The sequence below is a fragment of the Nomascus leucogenys genome, chromosome 22a (assembly GCF_006542625.1).
Source record: "Nomascus leucogenys isolate Asia chromosome 22a, Asia_NLE_v1, whole genome shotgun sequence".
NCBI lineage: Eukaryota > Metazoa > Chordata > Mammalia > Primates > Hylobatidae > Nomascus > Nomascus leucogenys.
The window spans coordinates 103,503,410-103,523,482 of NC_044402.1; the positions used below are offsets into that span (position 1 = coordinate 103,503,410).

At 39.1% G+C, this 20,073-nt stretch overlaps 3 protein-coding genes across 3 annotated transcripts in view; 2 read left to right on the forward strand and 1 right to left on the reverse strand.

The window, feature by feature from the left end:
* NBEAL1 (neurobeachin like 1) overlaps window positions 1-20,073 on the forward strand; it is a 207,371-nt gene that overhangs the window by 22,016 nt on the left and 165,282 nt on the right. The window contains exons 3-4 of the mRNA XM_030803003.1: window positions 11,106-11,197; window positions 19,186-19,347. Coding sequence (XP_030658863.1) covers window positions 11,106-11,197; window positions 19,186-19,347 — 254 coding nt within the window. The remainder of the gene's footprint in view (window positions 1-11,105; window positions 11,198-19,185; window positions 19,348-20,073) is intronic.
* Window positions 7,377-7,829, reverse strand: LOC100603119 (40S ribosomal protein S26-like). The gene has a single exon (XM_003253964.2). It carries the CDS (start codon window positions 7,806-7,808, stop codon window positions 7,461-7,463), a length of 348 nt encoding a protein of 115 aa, XP_003254012.1. The 5' UTR covers window positions 7,809-7,829; the 3' UTR covers window positions 7,377-7,460.
* On the forward strand, window positions 9,435-10,006 carry LOC100603466 (60S ribosomal protein L7-like 1). Its single transcript, XM_003253965.1, has 2 exons — window positions 9,435-9,853; window positions 9,964-10,006. Exons 1-2 carry the CDS (start codon window positions 9,435-9,437, stop codon window positions 10,004-10,006), a joined length of 462 nt encoding a protein of 153 aa, XP_003254013.1.

Consider the following 20,073-nt stretch of genomic DNA (forward strand, 5'->3'; position numbering starts at 1 on the left):
AAGGAAGCACTAAACATGGAAAGGAACAACCGGTACCAGCCACTGCAAAAACATGCCAAATTGTAAAGACCACCAAGGCTAGGAAGAAACTGCATCAACTAATGAGCAAAATAACCAACTAACATCATAATGACAGGATCACATTCACACATAACAATATTAACTTTAAATGTAAATGGGCTAAATGCTCCAATTAAAAGACACAGACTGGCAAACTGGATAAGGAGTCAAGACCCATCAGTGTGCTGTATTCAGGAAACCCGTCTGACGTGCAGAGACACACACAAACTCAAAATAAAGGGATGGAGGAAGATCTATCAAGCAACTGGAAAACAAAAAAAGGCAGGGGTTGCAATCCTAGTCTCTGATAAAATAGACTTTAAACCAACAAAGATCAAAAGAGACAAAGAAGGCCATTACATAATGGTAAAGGGATCAATTCAACAAGAAGAGCTAACCATCCTAAATATATATGCACCCAACACAGGAGCACCCAGATTCATAAAGCAAGTCCTGAGTGACCTACAAAGGGACTTAAACTCCCACACAATAATAATGGGAGATTTTAACACCCCACTGTCAACATTAGACAGATCAACGAGACAGAAAGTTAACAAGGATATCCAGGAATTGAACTCAGCTCTGCACAAAGTGGACCTAATAGACATCCACAGAACTCTCCACCCCAAATCAACAGAATATACACTTTTTTCAGCACCACACTACACCTATTCCAAAATTGACCACATAGTTGGAAGTAAAGCTCTCCTCAGCAAATGTAAAAGAACAGAAATTATAACAAACTGTCTCTCAGACCACAGTGCAATCAAACTAGACCTCAGGATTAAGAAACTCGAAACCGCTCAACTACATGGAAACTGAACAACTTGCTCCTGAATGACTATTGGTTACATAATGAAATGAAGGCAGAAATAAAGATGTTCTTTGAAACCACCAAGAACAAAGATACAACATACCAGAATCTCTGGGACACATTCAAAGCAGTGTGTAGAGGGAAATTTATAGCACTAAATGCCCACAAGAGAAAGCAGGAAAGATCCAAAATTGACACCCTAACATCACAATTAAAAGAACTAGAAAAGCAAGAGCAAACACATTCAAAAGCTAGCAGAAGGCTAGAAATAACTAAAATCAGAGCAGAACTGAAGGAAATAGAGACACAAAAAACCCTTCAAAAAATTAATGAATCCAGGAGCTGGTTTTTTGAAAAGATCAACAAAATTGATAGACCACTAGCAAGACTAATAAAGAAGAAAAGAGAGAAGAATCAAATAGACGCAATAAAAAATGAAAAGGGGTATCACCACCAATCCCACAGAACTACAATCTACCATCAGAGAATACTACAAACACCTCTATGCAAATAAACTAGAAAATCTAGAAGAAATGGATAAATTCCTTGACAAATACACCCTCCCAAGACTAAACCAGGAAGAAGTTGAGTCTCTGAATAGACCAATAACAGGCTCTGAAATTGTGGCAATAATCAATAGCTTACCAACGAAAGAGTCCAGGACCTGATGGATTCACAGCCGAATTCTACCAGAGGTACAAGGAAGAACTGGCACCATTCCTTCTGAAACTATTCCAATTCATAGAAAAAGAGGGAATCCTCCCTAACACATTTTATGTGGCCAGCATCGTCCTGATACCAAAGCCTGGCAGAGACATAACCAAAAAAGAGAATTTCAGACCAATATCCTTGAACATTGATGCAAAAATCCTCAATAAAATACTGGCAAACCGAATCCAGCAGCACCTCAAAAAGCTTATCCACCATGATCAAGTGGGCTTCATCCCTGGGATGCAAGGCTGGTTCAACATACGCAAATCAATAAATGTAATCTAGCATATAAACAGAACCAAAGACAAAAACCACATGATTATCTCAATAGATGCAGAAAAGGCCTTTGACAAAATTCAACAACACTTCATGCTAAAAACTCTCAATAAATTAGGTATTGATGGGACATATCTCAAAATAATAAGAGCTATCTATGACAAACCCACAGCCAATATCATACTGAATGGGCAAAAACTGGAAGCATTCCCTTTGAAAACTGGCACAAGACAGGGATGCCCTCTCTCACCACTCCTGTTCAACATAGTGCTGGAAGTTCTGGCCAGAGCAATCAGGCAGGAGAAGGAAATAAAGGGTATTCAATTAGGAAAAGAGGAAGTCAAATTGTCCCTGTTTGCAGATGACATGATTGTATATCTAGAAAACCCCATTGTCTCAGCCCAAAATCTTCATAAGCTGATTAGCAACTTCAGCAAAGTCTCAGGATACAAAATCAATGTTCAAAAATCACAAGCATTCTTGTACACCAATAACAGACAAACAGAGAGCCAAATCATGAGTGAACTCCCATTCACAATTGCTTCAAAGAGAAGAAAATACCTAGGAATCCAACTTACAAGGGATGTGAAGGACCTCTTCAAGGAGAACTACAAACCACTGCTCAATGAAATAAAAGAGGATACAAACAAATGGAAGAACATTCCATGCTCATGGGTTGGAAGAATCAATATCGTGAAAATGGCCCTACTGCCCAAGGTAATTTATAGATTCAATGCCATCCCCATCAAGCTACCCATGACTTTCTTCACAGAATTGGAAAAAACTACTTTGAAGTTCATATGGAACCAAAAAAGAGCCCGTGTCACCAAGTCAATCCTAAGCCAAAAGAACAAAGCTGGAGGCATCACGCTACCTGACTTCAAACTATACTACAAGGCTACAGTAACCAAAACAGCATGGTACTGGTACCACAACAGAGACATAGATCAATGGAACAGAACAGAGCCCTCAGAAATAATGCTGCATATCTACAACTATCTGATCTTTGACAAACCTGACAAAAACAAGCAATGGGGAAAGGATTCCCTATTTAATAAATGGTGCTGGGAAAACTGGCTAGCCATATGTAGAAAGCTGAAACTGGATCCCTTCCTTACACCTTATACAAAAATTAATTCAAGATGGATTAAAGACTTAAATGTTAGACCTAAAACCATTAAAATCCTACAAGAAAACCTAGGCAATACCATTCAGGACATAGGCGTGGGCAAGGACTTCATGTCTAAAACACCAAAAGCAATGGCAACAAAAGCCAAAATTGACAAATGGGATCTAATTAAACTAAAGAGCTTCTGCACAGCAAAAGAAACTACCATCAGAGTGAACAGGCAACCTACAGAATGGGAGAAAATTTTTGTAACCTACTCATCTGACAAAGGGCTAATATCCAGAATCTACAATGAACTCCAACAAATTTACAAGAAAAAAACAAACAAGCCCATCAAAAAGTGGGCAAAGGACATGAACAGACACTTCTCAAAAGAAGACATTTATGCAGCCAAAAGACACATGAAGAAATGCTCATCATCACTGGCCATCAGAGAAATGCAAATCAAAACCACAGTGAGATACCATCTCACACCAGTTAGAATGGCCATCATTAGAAAGTCAGGAAACAACAGGTGCTGGAGAGGATGTGGAGAAATAGGAACACTTTTACACTGTTGGTGGGACTGTAAATTAGTTCAACCATTGTGGAAATCAGTGTGGCAATTCCTCAGGGATCTAGAACTAGAAATACCATTTGACCCAGCCATCCCATTACTGGGTATATACCCAAAGGACTCTAAATCATGCTGCTATAAAGACATGCACACGTATGTTTATTGTGGCACTATGCACAATAGCAAAGAGCTGGAACCAACCCAAATGTCCAACAACGATAGACTGGATTAAGAAAATGTGGCACATATACACCATGGAATACTATGCAGCCATAAAAAATGATGAGTTCATGTCCTTTGTAGGGACATGGATGAAACTGGAAAACATCATTCTCAGTAAACTATCGCAAGGACAAAAAACCAAACACCGCATGTTCTCACTCATAGGTGGGAACTGAACAATGGGAACTCATAGACACAGGAAGGGGAACATCACACTCCAGGGACTGTTGTGGGGTCGGGGGAGGGGGAGGGACAGCATTAGGAGATATACCTAATGCTAAATGACGAGTTAATGGGTGCAGCAAAACAACATGGCACATGGATACATATGTAACAAACCTGCACATTGTGCACATGTACCCTAAAACCTAAAGTATAATAATAATAAAAAAAAGACCCTGTCTCAAGTAAATAAATACATATATAAAAAAAAAAAAAAATCTCATTAGTAGGTGTGTATAGGGAGCTACCTAACAGTCCAGAAAGAAAGATTATTTGTCTTAATTAATGGCAGATGGGATGATTGGATGAATATTTGAGTACCGAATCAATAAAGTTGATTTTGTAATTATTTTGCTTATTTTCTTACATTGGATCATGACCAACTTGATGGCAAAGTCTGTATTATAATTATTGTGGTAACCAACATGTTCTGAGCATTTGCTAAATATAAGGCACTACTGAGTGCCTTTTGTGCATTATCTCATTTAGTGCTCTCAACAACCCTATGAGGTGGGAAGTATTATCATCATCTTACAGACAAAGAACAGCTCAGAGAGGTAAAGTTACCTGCTGAAAGTCACACAGATAATAAATGCAAAGAGATTTGAAATGAAAAGAGTAAAATTTAAAATTAGGTGTCAAAGGAGATCATGAAACATTTAGATATGTATAGCACAGAACATTACTGTTTTGTCGGAGTTTCCTGATTTGGGCACGTAGTAGGTTATGAAAATAATTTTTATTGATACTTATTGAGCATATACTATGTGCTAGGCATTCTAAGCCCTTGACATGGGTTAGCTTATTTAATTTTCACAACAGTCCTGTGAGACATCATTATGTTCATTTTTATAGAGGAAGAAAGTGATGCACAAACATAGGCTGACTTGTTTAAGAAAGTGACAGAGCAGGGATTAGAGTCCAAGTAATTTGGCTCCAGCACTCCTGCACTACTTAATACATTTGTGTGTTGTATTAGTAAATAAATACTGTACAAATGGTGAGATAGGCCTGACGCTGGTGTTTCAATAAAGCAAACTCAACCATGAAAGTGACTCAGCTTGAGATTTAATTAATATTGTTTCTATGTGTGGGGATCTTTCTTTTCATGGCCTTTGGCAGTGAAATGATCTAAGCGTTTTTATAGAATGTATAAAATGTGGCTTTTTTTGTATGTTAAATACTTTATTACCTTGAATTTACTGATCCTGATGAAGCTCCTCTTTTCCTCTTTTTCCCACTGAAGATCCATTTTATTTATGCACACAGTTAAAGCTATTGTAGTGTAGTGAAAACAGCACATATTGGATTTGTGTATTCTTATATTTTAATTCCAGCATTATCCTTTACTAGCTGTGTGACTGGGCAAATTATACATCTTTAGAACTTCCATTTTCTAACCTGTAAAATGGGGGAAATTAAATCTTCTTCATTGCATAGTTGTAAGGAGTAAATGGGGTGATATATTTTTTAAATGCCTGCTGTACTACTTAGTGTATGGCAGATGTTCAAAAAATTGTGAGTGCTTTACTTCTTAATAAATGAAACACCTCCAAATTTAAGTACTTTTTTTCCCTTATAGTTGCTCAATTTTGTAGGTGAACTCTGTGCTTGCCAAACATTTGGTAGCCAGACCTTTAGAATTTGAACCAGATACGATAGAGTTCCTAAATAAAATATGCATTAGGAGAGAAATGCATTAATTCTTTATGGTGTTGTGTGACTGTTTTGTGTCTTTTGCCAAGAGGTAATTCTCTGCTGTACTGGAGAGGAACAATGATAAGGAAAACTTCAGCTACTTGTGTTTCTGGAGTTCTATCTTGAATGGATAAATGAATGAATAAATGAATCACATTCTAGTTGGACATGTAAAAAAGGAAATAGTGAAACTCTTGAGAAAATTTCTCACAAAAGGTAGCTCTTTTTCTAAAATATTTCCTTCTGATTTCTCAGTAATGATGTAGAGAGCCATAGTTTACAAGCTGATTTTAGAACCGTATATTAATAGAAAAAGCAAATACACAAAAGGTCAGTAGTCCCTGCATATTTTGGGAACATTCTTTTAGATTTTGATTTGTAGTGTAATGCTTTTATTTCGGGGAAGTAAGTTCCTTGAGTTCCCTTTAACCAAGAGCAGTACTTAAGCAATGATATTTAATGACTACATAACTGAGACTCCTAAATCACATGTTGAAATCTGACTGACATAAGGAAGTACTGAGGAGGCAAAGGAAAAGAATTGAGCATCATTTTTTGAGATACAGTCAATATACTTAAAAATTTCCAAGGGATCATAGTTTTTTTTCAACTCAGCTTTATTGAAATGTCACAAAGATTAAAATACACAGATTTTAAGTGTCAAATGTGATGAATTTTGATACATGCAAACATTTGTATAAACGCTACTTTAGTCAAGAAATGGAAAATTTCCATCACCTAGGAAAGTTCCCTCTGTGCCCCTTTGCAGTCAGTCCTCCCAGAGGCAGCCATGTTGTCTAATTTCTGTTACCATAGACTGCTCTAGAACTGCATATAAGTGATATCAGGCTGGTTGAGGTGGCTCAACCTATAATCCTGGCACTTTGGGAGGCCAAGGTGGGAGGATCACTTGAGGCCAGGAGTTTGAGACCGTAACAAGACCCTGTCTCTACAAAAAATACAAAAATTAACCAGGCATGATAGCTATAATCCCAGCTACTTGGAATGCTGAGGCAGGAGGATTCCTTGGGCTCAGGAGTTTGAGGCCATAGTGAACCGTGATTTTGCCACTGCACTCTGGCCTGGGTAACAGTGAGAACCTGTCTTATAAATAAATAAATAAATACACAAATAAATACATTAATAAATAAATAAGTGGTATGTGCTTTGATGCCTAACATCTTTTGCTCAATAGATTTTTGAAAAATTTTTTTGTCATTGTAAGTATCAATAGTTCATTTTTATTCCTGGAATAGTATTCCATTTTATGAATGTACAACAATTTGTTTATCCGTTAACTTGATAGAATTTTTGTTTTCAGCTTTGGGCTATTATAAACAAAGTTTCCATAAACATTTTTGTGCAAGTGTTTTTGTGGATATTTGTATTCATTTATCTGGGAGAGGAATGGCTGGGCTGTTTGATATGTGTATATTTAACTTAAACTTTTCTAAGTGGTGATCCTATTTCATACTGCCACCAGTAATGTATGAGAGTTATAGTTACTGCACGTCTTCACTAACATGATATAGTTTTTCTACTTTTAGCCATTCTAGTGGGTATATAATAGTATCTTATTTGGTTTTAATTTGCATTTCTCTGGATAACTAATGATATTGATCACAGATTAGGATGCCGTTTGGCCATTTGTGTATTCCCTTTTGTGAAGTGTCCAAACTTTTTGCCCATTTTTTTTTTTTTTTTTAAGTACAATTTCCATTTTATTTTTCTCCAGAGAACAGTCTGTCTTCAGTCTTTAAGAACTCAGCTCCTTACATGGGCTTTGGTGGGGGACGTGGGGCAGCACCCGCAGGTCTAAATCGGGGTGGGGGTGTTCGGTCCTTGCGGGCTTCACGAGATTGATTCCTGACTACTTTGCTGTGAATTGCACAACTCACACAGTAATGTAGCTTCACATACAGCTTGGGAAGCACATAGGCATCGAAGACGCTCGCTTCAGAAATGTCCCTGACTGCTGCGGCCTCCACTATGTTTCGAATGACGAATTTCTTAATGGCCTTGTCCTTGGGCACGCATCGGGCACAGTTAGTGCAGCGAATAGGCTGCACGTGGCCGCGGCCCTTTTTGGCACGACCATTGTTCCTTCTTTTCTTTGTCATTTTGGAGGCACGGACCAGAGAGAGGACTTTTTGCCCATTTTTAAATCGAATTGTCTTTTTGTTATTGATTTGTAGGAGATCTTTATGTTTTTCATACAAGTCCCTGAGAATATTTTCAGCCAGTGTGGTTTGTCTTTCCATTTTCTTTTTTCTTTAGAGTCTCACTCTGTCACCAGAATATAGGTTTCACAAGTGCAGAGATTTTCATCTTTTCGTTTACTAATGGCACGTGTCACTCAGTGGCATGATCATAGCTCACTCCAGTCTTGACTTCCTGTGCTCAAGAATTCCTCCAATTTCAACCTCCTGAGTAACTGGGACTGCTGGCATGTGCAACCACACCCAGCTAATTTTTTTCTATTTTTTGAAGAGATGGGATCTCACTATGTTGCTTAGGCTGGTCTCGAATTCCTGGGCTCAAGCGATTCTCTCACAGCAGCTTCCCAAAGTGCAGGGGTTACAGTCGTGAGCTACTGCACCCAGCCTCCATTTTCTTAATACTGTCTTTCGATGAGTAAAAGTTTTAAATTTTGATTAATACCAGTTATCTTTTTTTTCTTTTTCAGTTTATGATTTTTTTGTCCTAGCTAAGAAACCTCTCTTTATCCCCAGGTAGCAAAGTTATTCAGTCTAGTCTTGTCTTTCTTGTCTGTCTTGTCTTGTCTTGTCTTGTCCTGTCTTTTTTCTTTCCTTTCCTTTTCTTTCCTTTCCTTTCCCTTCCCCTTCCCCTTCACCTCCCCTTTCCCCTTCCCCTTCCCCTCCCCCACCCCCTTCTCCTCCCCTTCCCCTTCCCCTCCCCCTTTCCCTTCCCCTCCCCCTTTCCCTTCCCCTCCCCTCCCTCCCCTCCCCTCCCCCTCCCCTCCCCTCCCCTTCCCTTCCCTGTCCTGTCCTGTCCTGTCCTGTCCTGTCCTGTCCTGTCCTGAGACAGTCTTGCTTTGTTGCTCAGGCTGGAGTGCAGTAGCATTATCTTGGCTCACTGCAACCTCCACCTCCTGGGTTCAAGCAATTTTCATGCCTCAGCCCCCCGAGTAGCTGGGACTACAGGCTTGTACCACCATACCTGGCTAATTTTTGTATTTTTAGTAGAGATGGGGTTTCACCATGTTGGCCAGGCTGGTCTCAAACCCCTGACCTCAGGTGATCCGCCTGCCTTGGGCTCCCAAAGTGCTGGGATTACTGGCGTGAGCCACTGTGCCTGGTGTATTTTCTTCTAGAAAATTTGGGTTTCAGTTTTTATGTTTACGTTAATGATCCATTTCCAATTTGATTTCATTTATGCATGTTACACTTATTCTTAATTTATGGAACAAATATTTATTGAGCACAGTCTCAGTACCAGCCACTATTTAAGGTACTGGTATTCATTAGTAAACAAACAAATGAAAATCTCTGCACTTGTGAAACTATATTCTGGGGAAGTGACAAAAAATAAACTGATAAGGAAATTATACAGCATGATGAAAGGTGGTCAAGGATCATGGTGGAGGGAACATGATAAGGTAAGGTAAAGGGGTGGTGAGGTTTCTGGTTTTAAGAAGGAGTAAAAATAGGCCTCATTGAGAATATGTCATTTAAAAAATGACTTGGGGTGGGGTTGTGCATGATCAGTCGTTCAACACTAGAAAGATGGCAGAGCAAGAGCAGATTAAAATCCCTTTGGTTCCAGAAAATCTCCTGAAAAAGAGGAAGGCTTATCAAACCCTCAAAGCCATTCAGGCAAAGCAGGCACTTTTGGCAAAGAAGGAGCAGAGGAAAGGAAAAAGGCTCAGGTTTAAGCGACTGGAATCATTCCTACATGATTCCTGGAGGCAGAAATGTGACAAGGTGCGTCTCAGACGACTAGAAGTGAGACCTCATGCCTTGGAATTGCCAGATACACATGCCACGGCCTTTGTTGTACACATCAAAAAGATTAATGGCATGAGTTTACTGGTGGAGAGAACCATTGTAAGACTTCGCCTGAAGAAAATCTTTAGTGGTGTCTTTGTAAAAGTCAACTCCCAGAACCTAAAAATGCTGCTTATAGTGGAAACTTATGTGACCTTGGGATTTCCAAATCTGAAGTCTGTGTGGGAACTCACTTTGAAAAGTGAACAAGCCAAGGTCAAGAGTAAGACCATCGCTCTGACAGACAACATAGTGATTGAGGAGCACCTGGAGAAGTTTGGTGTCATTTGCTTGGAAGACCTCATTCATGAAATTGCCTTCCCAGGGAAGTGTTTCCAGGAGATCTCATAGTTCTTGCGCCCTTTCCACCTTTCGGTGACCCATCATGCTCAGGCTGGAGTGCAGTAGTGCGATCTCGGCTCACTGCAACCTCCACTATATACCAAAAATATAGTGGGCTTCCTCAAGGAGGTGGGCTCACATGGCTATCAGGGTGAATGCATCAGTCAGCTCATCTGCCAGCTGAACAAGACCCAGAATATTTGAAAGCACAGTGCAGTGGAAGCATGTGTTATTGTTTTGGGGGAAATTATCATCAGGTATCTTCAGAGAAGATTATTCCCTGCCTTATCTTCAAAAATTGGAAAGGAAGGGTTAAAGAAAATATAGTAGCTTATGTTCATGGCAAGCACCTCTCATCACAGTCCAGTTCTAAGGAAAAATTCCAGTGTTTTCTATATTGGCTGCTGCCTCATCAGAAATCAGCACATGCCATGGAAGAAGGAGTCCTGCTTTGTTGCATTTTCTATCCTAGGGTTTATTGTTGGTAAATGAGTAACTTAAGCATTTGTACAAGGCTCCCTAAGACTCCTGCAGCAATGGACCAAGCCCAGAGACATAATTTAATCTGGAGAGTCCTGGGGCCTTGTTTTGAAAAGACTTGAAATACACATAAGAAGAAAGGCACATAAATAAATGTTCAGTTGTCAAGAAAAAAAAGACTTGAAGATGAGGGAGTAGCCATTCAGATACCTGGGAAAAGAGTGTTCTGGGTAGAGAAAACAGCCAGTGCAAAGTCCTTAGGTTGAGAGCATGTCTGGCATGTCCCAGGAAACAGCCAGAAGGCCAGTATAGTACAGGGTAACAGTGGACAAGGTTACAGGGATATGGGAGGGCAAATTGTTTAAACTTTTATAAGACATTGTTAAGATTTTAGCTCTTTGAGTGACATGAGAAGCCATTTGACAGTTCTATATACTTAATATACATTTTAAAACAGCACATATGTACTCCTAAATATCACTTAGAGATTTCATAGTATTGATTCTTTAGGTATCTGCTTAATAGGTGTGGAAGCATTTTTTTTTCCTGATAGGCATACTTAATATTATAATGGTTTTGTTATTTCAGAAAGATCCAGATTACCTGAAGCTATGGTTGGACACTTTTGTTTCTAGCTATGAACAGTTTTTAGACGTTGACTTTGAAAAGCTGCCTACCAGGTATGTAGAAACACTAATTTGTTACCCTTGGATGAGTTTTTCATTTTTGGCACAAAGATTTCATTGATGACATATTACAAGGATGGCAATTATGTTACCCTCTTGATACTCATGAATAACCCTATTCTCATAGAGACATAGCTAATTGATGACAATAGTCTTTCTTGATGATGCCAGACCTGGCTTCTAGAAAACTCTGCTTTTCTAGGACACTACCAACTGGTGTTCTGCAACACACTTCATTTCTGACACTAACTACCAGATCCCACAAGTATAAAGGGCAAAGTCCTCTGTAAGACTGCCTTCACTTCAGACATTAGCCACTACAAGTCTTGGGGACCACCCACACTTCAGACCAACTGGCTATAAATTCTGGGCTCTCACACCTCCTCCCCACCTCAAGTTCAGTGACTCACTACACTGACTTGAAAGACTCACTGAAAGCACTATACTTATGATTACAGCTTTATTGTAATGAATACACATAGGACAAGGTGTGGAAGAGTCTGGAGGCAGAGCTTCCACACCCTCTCTCCATGGAGTCAAGGTGTGTTGCCCTTCCTGAACATCAGCGTGTTCACTAATTAGGAAGCTCTTCAAGTTTTGGGTGTCCAGAGTTTTATTGGAGTCTTACTACATAATTGATTATGTGGTTGAGCTAAATTTCCTTCTTCCTAGGAGTATAAGTGGTGGTGAGGCTGAAAGTTCCAGCCCTCTAATTAATGCTTGTTCTTTCTTTTTCTTCTTTTTTTTTTTTTTTTTTTTTTTTTTTTTTGAGAAGGAGTATTGCTCTGTCGCCAGGCTGTGCAGTAGCACGATCTTGGCTCACTATAACCTCCACCTCCTAAGTTCAAGCAATTCTCCTGCCTCAGCCTCCCGAGTAGCTGGGACTACAGGTGCGCACCACCATGCCTGGCTAATTTTTGTATTTTTAGTAGAGACAGGGTTTCACCATGTTGGCCAGTATGATTTCGATCTCTTGACCTTGTGATCCACCTGCCTCGGCCTCCCAAAGTGCTGAGATTACAGGTGTGAGCCACCGCCCCTTGGCCAATGCTTGGTCTTTCTGATAGGAGCAGCCTTCTATTGAAACTAAGGGCTTACCTGGAGTCACTTCATTTGCATAGACTCAGGTGTAATCCATAGGGCTTATTATGAATAACAAAAGATATTCTGAATATCACTCAAAAAATCTCAAGAGTTTTTGAAGCTATGTGCCAGAAAACTGAGACAAAGACCAGATATGTATTCTTTATTATACAATAGGCATATGAGTTGAAACTTATTTTCATTCCTGGCCTTACAGTAGGACCTTAGAAAACATCTTAGAGGAGGTGAAGTGTTTAGATTTTTAGGAACTAGATTTAAAAATCATAAAATGGAAAAATTCAAATTTATGGAAAAGTACTACTGAAAGTACAAATCTTTCATTTTTCCACCCACCACCACTCCCCACTTTCATACCATTTCCCAGGCCCACTTTTCAGATAAAGTTTTTTCTATATCTTAAGCTATCTTGAAGGCCTAATAGTTGTTCAGTAAGAGAGATTGGCTGGGGTAAAATGCAAGAAAAATGGGGAGAGGCATCTAGCCACAAAAGGAGTGCCAGTTTAAGATAAGTGTTGGCCGGGTGCAGTGGCTCACATCTGTAGTCCCAGCACTTTGGGAGGTTGAGGCAGGCAGATTACTTGAGCCTAGGAGTTTGAGACCAGCCTGGGCAACATGGCGAAACCCTGTTTCTACAGATAATTAAAAATGATGGTGTGCACCTGTAGTCCCAGTTGCTTGGCAGGCGGAGGTGGGAGGTGGGAGGATCGATTTGGCCTAGACAGTTGAGGCTGTAGTGTGCTGTGATCGTGCCACTGCGCTCCAGCCTGGGTGACAGAGTGAGACCCTGTCTCAAAAAAAAAAAAAAAATGTATTGAGGGGAGAAGGGAAGAATGGTTGGTGGTTAATGATGAGAAAGAGTATCTGGAGAATTAAATCTTCAAGGAGGAAAAGTGTTTGCATTTTGGGGATAGAGGTAGGCAATCAGAAGTAGTAAAGGAGAATTGAGTCTAGAGAATCAAATAGGGGCCAGATCATGAGGTACCATGCATGCAATACAAATGGACTTTGACTTTTTTGTTGTTGTTATGGAAAATAAGAGTGCTACTGAAAAATTTTCTGTGTAGAGTGTCTTGATCAAGTTTGTGTTTCAAAGTCACTTTAGTGGCTGGTGGAGAGGGTTGAGACTGAAGGCAAGGAGCCCAGTTAAGAGGTAATTGTGATAATCCAGAGACGTCGCTAGAGCTTTGGACCAGGATACTGAACTCAAGTAAGGATGTGAGTGTACTAAAAAAAGACTAGTACTTCATTATTTATAAATCCAGTTTCAGATGTCCTCCTCATTAGAATATTATTCATGTTAGGTTTATAAAGTTTAGGGAGTATTAAATCTTGACCTTTTCTCAAAATAAAATTATTTATTACTAATTTTTACCAACAAAATAATATTCTTATGATTTGTGCTTAGAAGTACTTCTGTTTTAATAATTTATAGCTTGCTTTAAATCATGGAGCTCAGAATTTTATAGAGTTAGGATTTGAGCCTTTAAATGTTTGGAATATTAGAATGAAGGCTTCTAAAGTTTCTAAGGTACAGTTGTTATTATCCATACATTACCAGTGTCTCCTTTCTTGGGACATTGTTTCCAAAAACATTATGTAGACTTATATTGCCACTATGTTTAAAGTAACACGAAGAACACCAAGAGCATTGCTGTATTTGTGATATAATTTGTTTAGTTAATATTGTGTTTCATGTTTTTGTCAAAAAACTGAACCATGAATTTAATTTTTCTAATAGAAAACATTCAAATTTTTAAGTACATGCTATGTACAAGATATTTTATGAAATTAGTCAAATCACCTTGAAGATAAGAGACATATGGCTAATCCTCATATAAAGTAAACTGACCTTAGAGAATTCATAATGTAAAGCAGAGATGGCTTTACTAGAATATAAAGCCTTTGAACTTCAACCTAGGCTGCTTCCTGTAGTAGACACAGACAACCATTGGTTTACAGTAGACATTCAATAGCCAAACAGAGGAATGGAACAGATTTGTGGAATTTGGGAAACTGCAACAAAAGAAGCATAGGATTTTGAACAGTAAAGCCCTAGAGGTGGGAAAATGCTTCCAAGTCCTTAAATGCTCATAACATTAGGAACACGGCCAAAAATTTCAACTTTATCTGTAAGGCATGTTCAACCAAGCCCCAATTTTATAATTAAAAAAAATCTTTCTTAGGAGCTAATTTTTGTCCTCTTTAGTCATTTTTTAGAAGCTGTTTTTTTACTAATTATTTATTAAAACCAATGTGCATATAGAGAATGGGATGACCAAGGACAAGGAAATACTCTTTTAAATAAGTGGAATAAAATATTGGAAAGTAGAATGTTTTCTTTCTTGTTGACATACGTTTTTGGAAAAGTGAGGAGGAATAGCTTTGCTTAATTTTGAAAATTGGTTGTATCTGAATCTTTGTATATTATTTTTAGATTACCTCTTTTTAGCCCTTTAGCAGGAAAAAAAATATGTGTATATATATATATATTAATGAGATATTTTCTGGTACTACCTATAAATAAGAGAATGAAAGTATCCAAAGCTACAAGTGAAATGGTGCCCCAACTAAAATGAAATATTTGTAACTGGGTTATAGAATTTGGCATTCCTTATAATATGCTTTGTGGCTTTTTTCTGTATAATTTAATTACAATCAGGTGTTCATTTTATAAAACACTTTCTTAATTTATGTTGTAGGATGGTTCAGAAAGAGGCTAACTGTATTCTACATGTGACTACTTATGTGCTTCAGGTTTTTCTGCGTATAGTTAAACAGCCTTTTACACAGTGTAAAAATACTAGCAATACTTCATATTAAGCATAAGCTGAACAAGAGGTAACTATAAAGTATAATTGTCATTTAATCATAGGCATGCTTTAGGGAGCTCTGTTCAGATTCGGGTATTTTTCTTAAAGGGATAGGAAATTAGTATACAGTGGCTTATGAAAAGATTCTGAGGCTTTGGTGATAGCATGTTTAAAATATATTACGTTTTTATAGATCTTTCTATATTTCACAGCTGAAAATGCATATTGACCTTCTGGTTTCAGACCCCTGTAAAATAGGGCAGGTGATACTCGAATTTTATAGGTTAGGCACAATGGCTCAAGCCTATAATCCCAGCCCTTTGGGAGGCCAAGGTGGGAGGATAGCTTGAGGCCAGGAATTAGAGACCAGCCTGGACAATATAGCAAGACCCTATCTCTTAAAAAAATTGTGGATTACAGAACTAGAAACTTTTTTTTTTTAAGGACCAACAGTAGATGTTTGTTTGTTTATTTATTTATTTATTTGAGACAGAGTCTCACTCTGTTGCCCAGGCTGGAGTGCAGTGGCCTGATCTTGGCTCACTACAACCTCCGCCTCCCGGGTTCATGCCATTCTCCTGCCTCAGCCTCTCGAGTAGCCAGGGCTACAGGCACCCGCCACCAGGCTCAGCTAATTATTTTTGTATTTTTAGTAGAGACAGGGTTTCACCGTGTTAGCCAAGATGGTCTCCATCTCCTGACCTCAGGTGATCCACCCGCCTCGGCCTCCCAAAGTGCTGGGATTACAGGCGTGAGCCACCGAGCCCGGCCAAGAACAACAGTAGATATTTACTGTTCACAGTTCTGGAAGCTGGGAAGTCTAAGATTAAGACATCAGCAGATTTGGTGTCTGGTGAGGGCCTGTCCTCTGTTTCTTGCTGTGTCCTTACACAGCAGAGGGATGAATACTGTGTCCTCACACAGAGGAAGGGGCAGGGCAGCTCCCTTCACTCTGTTTATAAAGACACTAATCCCATCCATGAGGGCAGAGCCTTCATGACTTAATCACTTCCTAAATGCCTCACCTCTTCATACTATTGCATTGGGGGTTAGTTTACAACATATGAAATTTGGAGGAATACCAGCATTCAGACCACAGCAGATTCACATCGAAAGCTCTGCCATTCCTTAAAAAGTAGACATACAGGTCGGACGTGGTGGCTTATGCCTGTAATGCCAGCACTTTGGGAGGCCGAGGCGGGCAGATCATCTGAGGTCGAGATTTTGAGACCTGCCTGACCAACACGGAGAAACCCCGTCTCTACTAAAAATACAAAATCAGCCGGCGTGGTGGCAAGGCTGACCGACATGGAGAAAACTCGTCTCTACTAAAAATACAAAATTAGCGGGCGTGGTGGCACTTGCCTGTAATCCCAGCTACTCGGAAGGCTGAGGCAACAGAATCGCTTGAACTCGGGAGGCCGAGGTTGCAGTGAGCTGAGATTGCGCCATTGCACCTCCAGCCTGGGCAACAAGAGCAAAACTCCATCTCAAAAAAAAAAAAAAAAACCACACAAGTAGACATGTAGTTGCCTGTAGAAGTATTGGCAACCACCTGTCGTGTACTGGCAACCCACATGAGAATGGATATTTTTTCATTTGTGTTTAAAATTTTATTTTGTATCTGTTTTATTAAAATGTTAACAGAATATTAAATATTGATAGAACATACTACTTGTATGATTACTTCCATTTTTTAGATGAACTCTAAGATGTTGGCCCCTTCAGTTGTGTTTCTACTATCCTTCTCCTTAGGTCAATGTCTTCAGGTCTTCCACAAGTCTTTTGGACTTGCCAGGATATTTCCTATCTCTCATTTCCCTGGAAATATTAACCTCTCTCTGCAGGTCCCTCTACTGTAATGCCTTCTGTGGCAGCACAGGAATTGTCTACCCATTCAGGTTAGCAACAGTTTTTAAGTATGGTGTAAAAATCTCTTTGAACACACTATAATGGTGAGAGAAGTTGCAGTCACAATTTTCTATTTCTTTCTATTTACTTATTTTTTTTTTTTTTTTTGAGAAATGGTCTTTCTTTCTCAACCAGGCTGAAGTGCACTGGCATGATCATAGCTCACTGCAACCTGGAACTCTTGGGCTCAAGCAATCCTCCTGCCTCAGCCTCCACGTAGCTGGGATCACAGACATGTACCACTATACCTGGTTAATTTTTTTTTTTTCCAGTGGAGATGAAGTCTTGCTATGTTGCCCAGCCAATTTTCTATTTCTTAGCTGATTTGGCATAGGTTTCAACCAGGTATAGACCTCAGGCCAGAAACAGGTTTATAAGAAAAGTGCATTTTTTTCATTATCTGTGACTCAACATGCCTTGATTCTAAGCCCACATCTTTCAGGCTGGTAAGATATCCATGCTTTGGGCTGGGCACGGTGGCTCGTGCCTGTAATCTTAGCACTTTGGAGGGCCAAGGCAGGCGGATCACGAGGTCAGGAGATCGAGACTATCCTGGCCAACATGGTGAAACCCCGTCTCTACGAAAAATACAAAAATTAGGTGGGTGTGGTGGCATGTGCCTGTAATCCCAGCTACTCGGGACCCTGAGGCATAAGAATCCCTTGAATCTAGGAGGCGGAGGTTGCGGTGAGCCGAGATCGCGCCACTGCACTCCAGCCTGGCGACACAGCGAGACTCCATCTCAAAAAAAAAAAAGATATCCATGCTTTGTTATGCTTTGGATTTTCTGCCATCCCCAGAGATGATAGGGTTTTATTTAAGCTACTGATTTTTGATGTGGAGGGAGGGAGGTATTCTCTGGTTTTGGTTGTGTGACCACAGGAGTGACCTTCCATACATCTCTTGTGCTCATCTGCATAGCCCACTTAAAACCATCTCCTCTCGGAACACAGATTTATTATTTCATGAGGTTGGGTACTTCACCGTCCATGGGGAACTGCAAAGGTTAAGTGATCAGCTCTATGTTACAGAGATGAGATTTAGTACCCATGTCTTTAGACTTTCAATCCAGGTATGGGTTTTTATTATGAAAGAAACACAAGAGGAACCACTCATTTCTGATGTTGGCATTTGCCCTTAAAGAACCATATAGTCTTACATAGAAACCATTTGTCACAAAATATTGATATATTACTTTTTAAAGTCTTCTGTTGATGCCCATGCTCAGAGCTCTACATTTCCCCCCTTTTTTTTTAATACCCTTTTATCTCTCTTCTTTCCTTTTGCTGGTTATCTTTTCTCTCTCTTGTGATCACATGGCTTGGGGAGTCTATACTAAACAATGATGTTTAGTAAAGCAGTTGACAAATTGTTTTTTTTTTTTTTGAGACAGAGTCTCACTCTTTCACCCAGGCTGGAGTACAGTGTCACAATCTCGGCTCACTGCAACCTCTGCCTCCTGGGTTCAAGCGATTCTTCTGCCTCAGCCTCCTGAATAGCTGGGACTAATTTATAAATGTGGGAAACGTGATAACCTATAGGATAATTACACTTTATTTGGTAAAATGATACAATGAAATCATTGGGTGTGCACCACCACACCCAGCTAATTTTTTGTATTTTTAGTAGAGATGGGGTTTCACCATGTTGGCCAGGCTGGTCTCGAGCTCCTAACCTCGTGATCCACCCACCTCGGCCTCCCAAAGTGCTGGGATTACAGGCGTGAGCCACTGCACCTGGCCAACAGTTGACATATTAAACTAGTTATGTAGATACTTCATTTTTACTTTACAGTTATTGTTTCTTTTAGAAATGGTATGCACACTGCTATACACAGTATTTAGTATACATAGTATTTCTAAGTGGAACATAATTTATCCCAAATATTTTCATTAAAAATAGTACAATTGAAGATATCAAATAGTCTGTCTGTCTCTCTCTTTAGTAACCCTCTTCTGAAATAAGAAAAACCACTCTGCTCTAATAATCTAGTTACTAATCATCTGGTGGTGTGTTGCAGACGAGAAGGCACAGAGTATCTGGAATGAATAAAAGAGCTTCTTTAGGATTTGGGCTGAAAATGAAGTTCATTTAAATGCCAGATATTTTCTTCTTACATTTCAACAGGCTTCTTATTTTTTTCCCTTTCTGTTGTAGGGTAGATGATATGCCTCCAGGAATATCTCTGCTTCCTGATAATATTCTGCAGGTTCTGAGGATCCAGCTGCTACAGTGTGTTCAGAAAATGGCAGATGGGTTAGAGGAACAACAGCAAACATTGTCAATTTTGCTTGTCAAGTTCTTCATTATTCTTTGCAGGTATCTAGTAGAAAAAATAAGCTAGTTTTCACTCATAGGTGGGAGTTGAACAATGAGAACACATGGAGATGAGGAGGGGAACGTCACACACTGGGCCTGTCGGTGGGTGGGGTGCTAGGAGAGGGATAACATTAGGAGAAATACCTAATGTAGATGATGGGTTGATGGGTGCAGCAAACCACCAGGGTACGTGTATATCTATGTAACAAACCTGCACATTCTGCATATGTATCCTAGAACTTTAATAAATTAAGTAAATAAAAAAGAAAAAAATAAGCTAATTATCTGTTTTAATGTAATTGTTACATTACCAAAATAATAATTAATTTTATTTATTATTAGTGATGTTTGTAGTTCATATGGAGCTTTAAAGAGTAAGTGTACTTTTTGGAATAGGCTTGTGGTTTGTTAGTATGTTGGAAATCCTTTTAGTTACTATACCTAGTTATAGCATCATTAGCCAAGATTTAAAAAAATTATATTAAAGTCAATGACAGTTTTTCTTCAGCAAGAAATTACTATACCAGTATTTTTCATATGGTTCTCACCTGTAAATGTATATGCATTTTTATTACTCTGTGTTATTATTTGTGAAAATAAATCATTCAGATATTTCATTTTATCATTTTATCAAATAAAGTGTAATTATCCCGTAGGTTATCACATTTCCCACATTTATAAATTAGGTCTGTGGTGCTTACATTTTGGTATGCATGAATAACAACA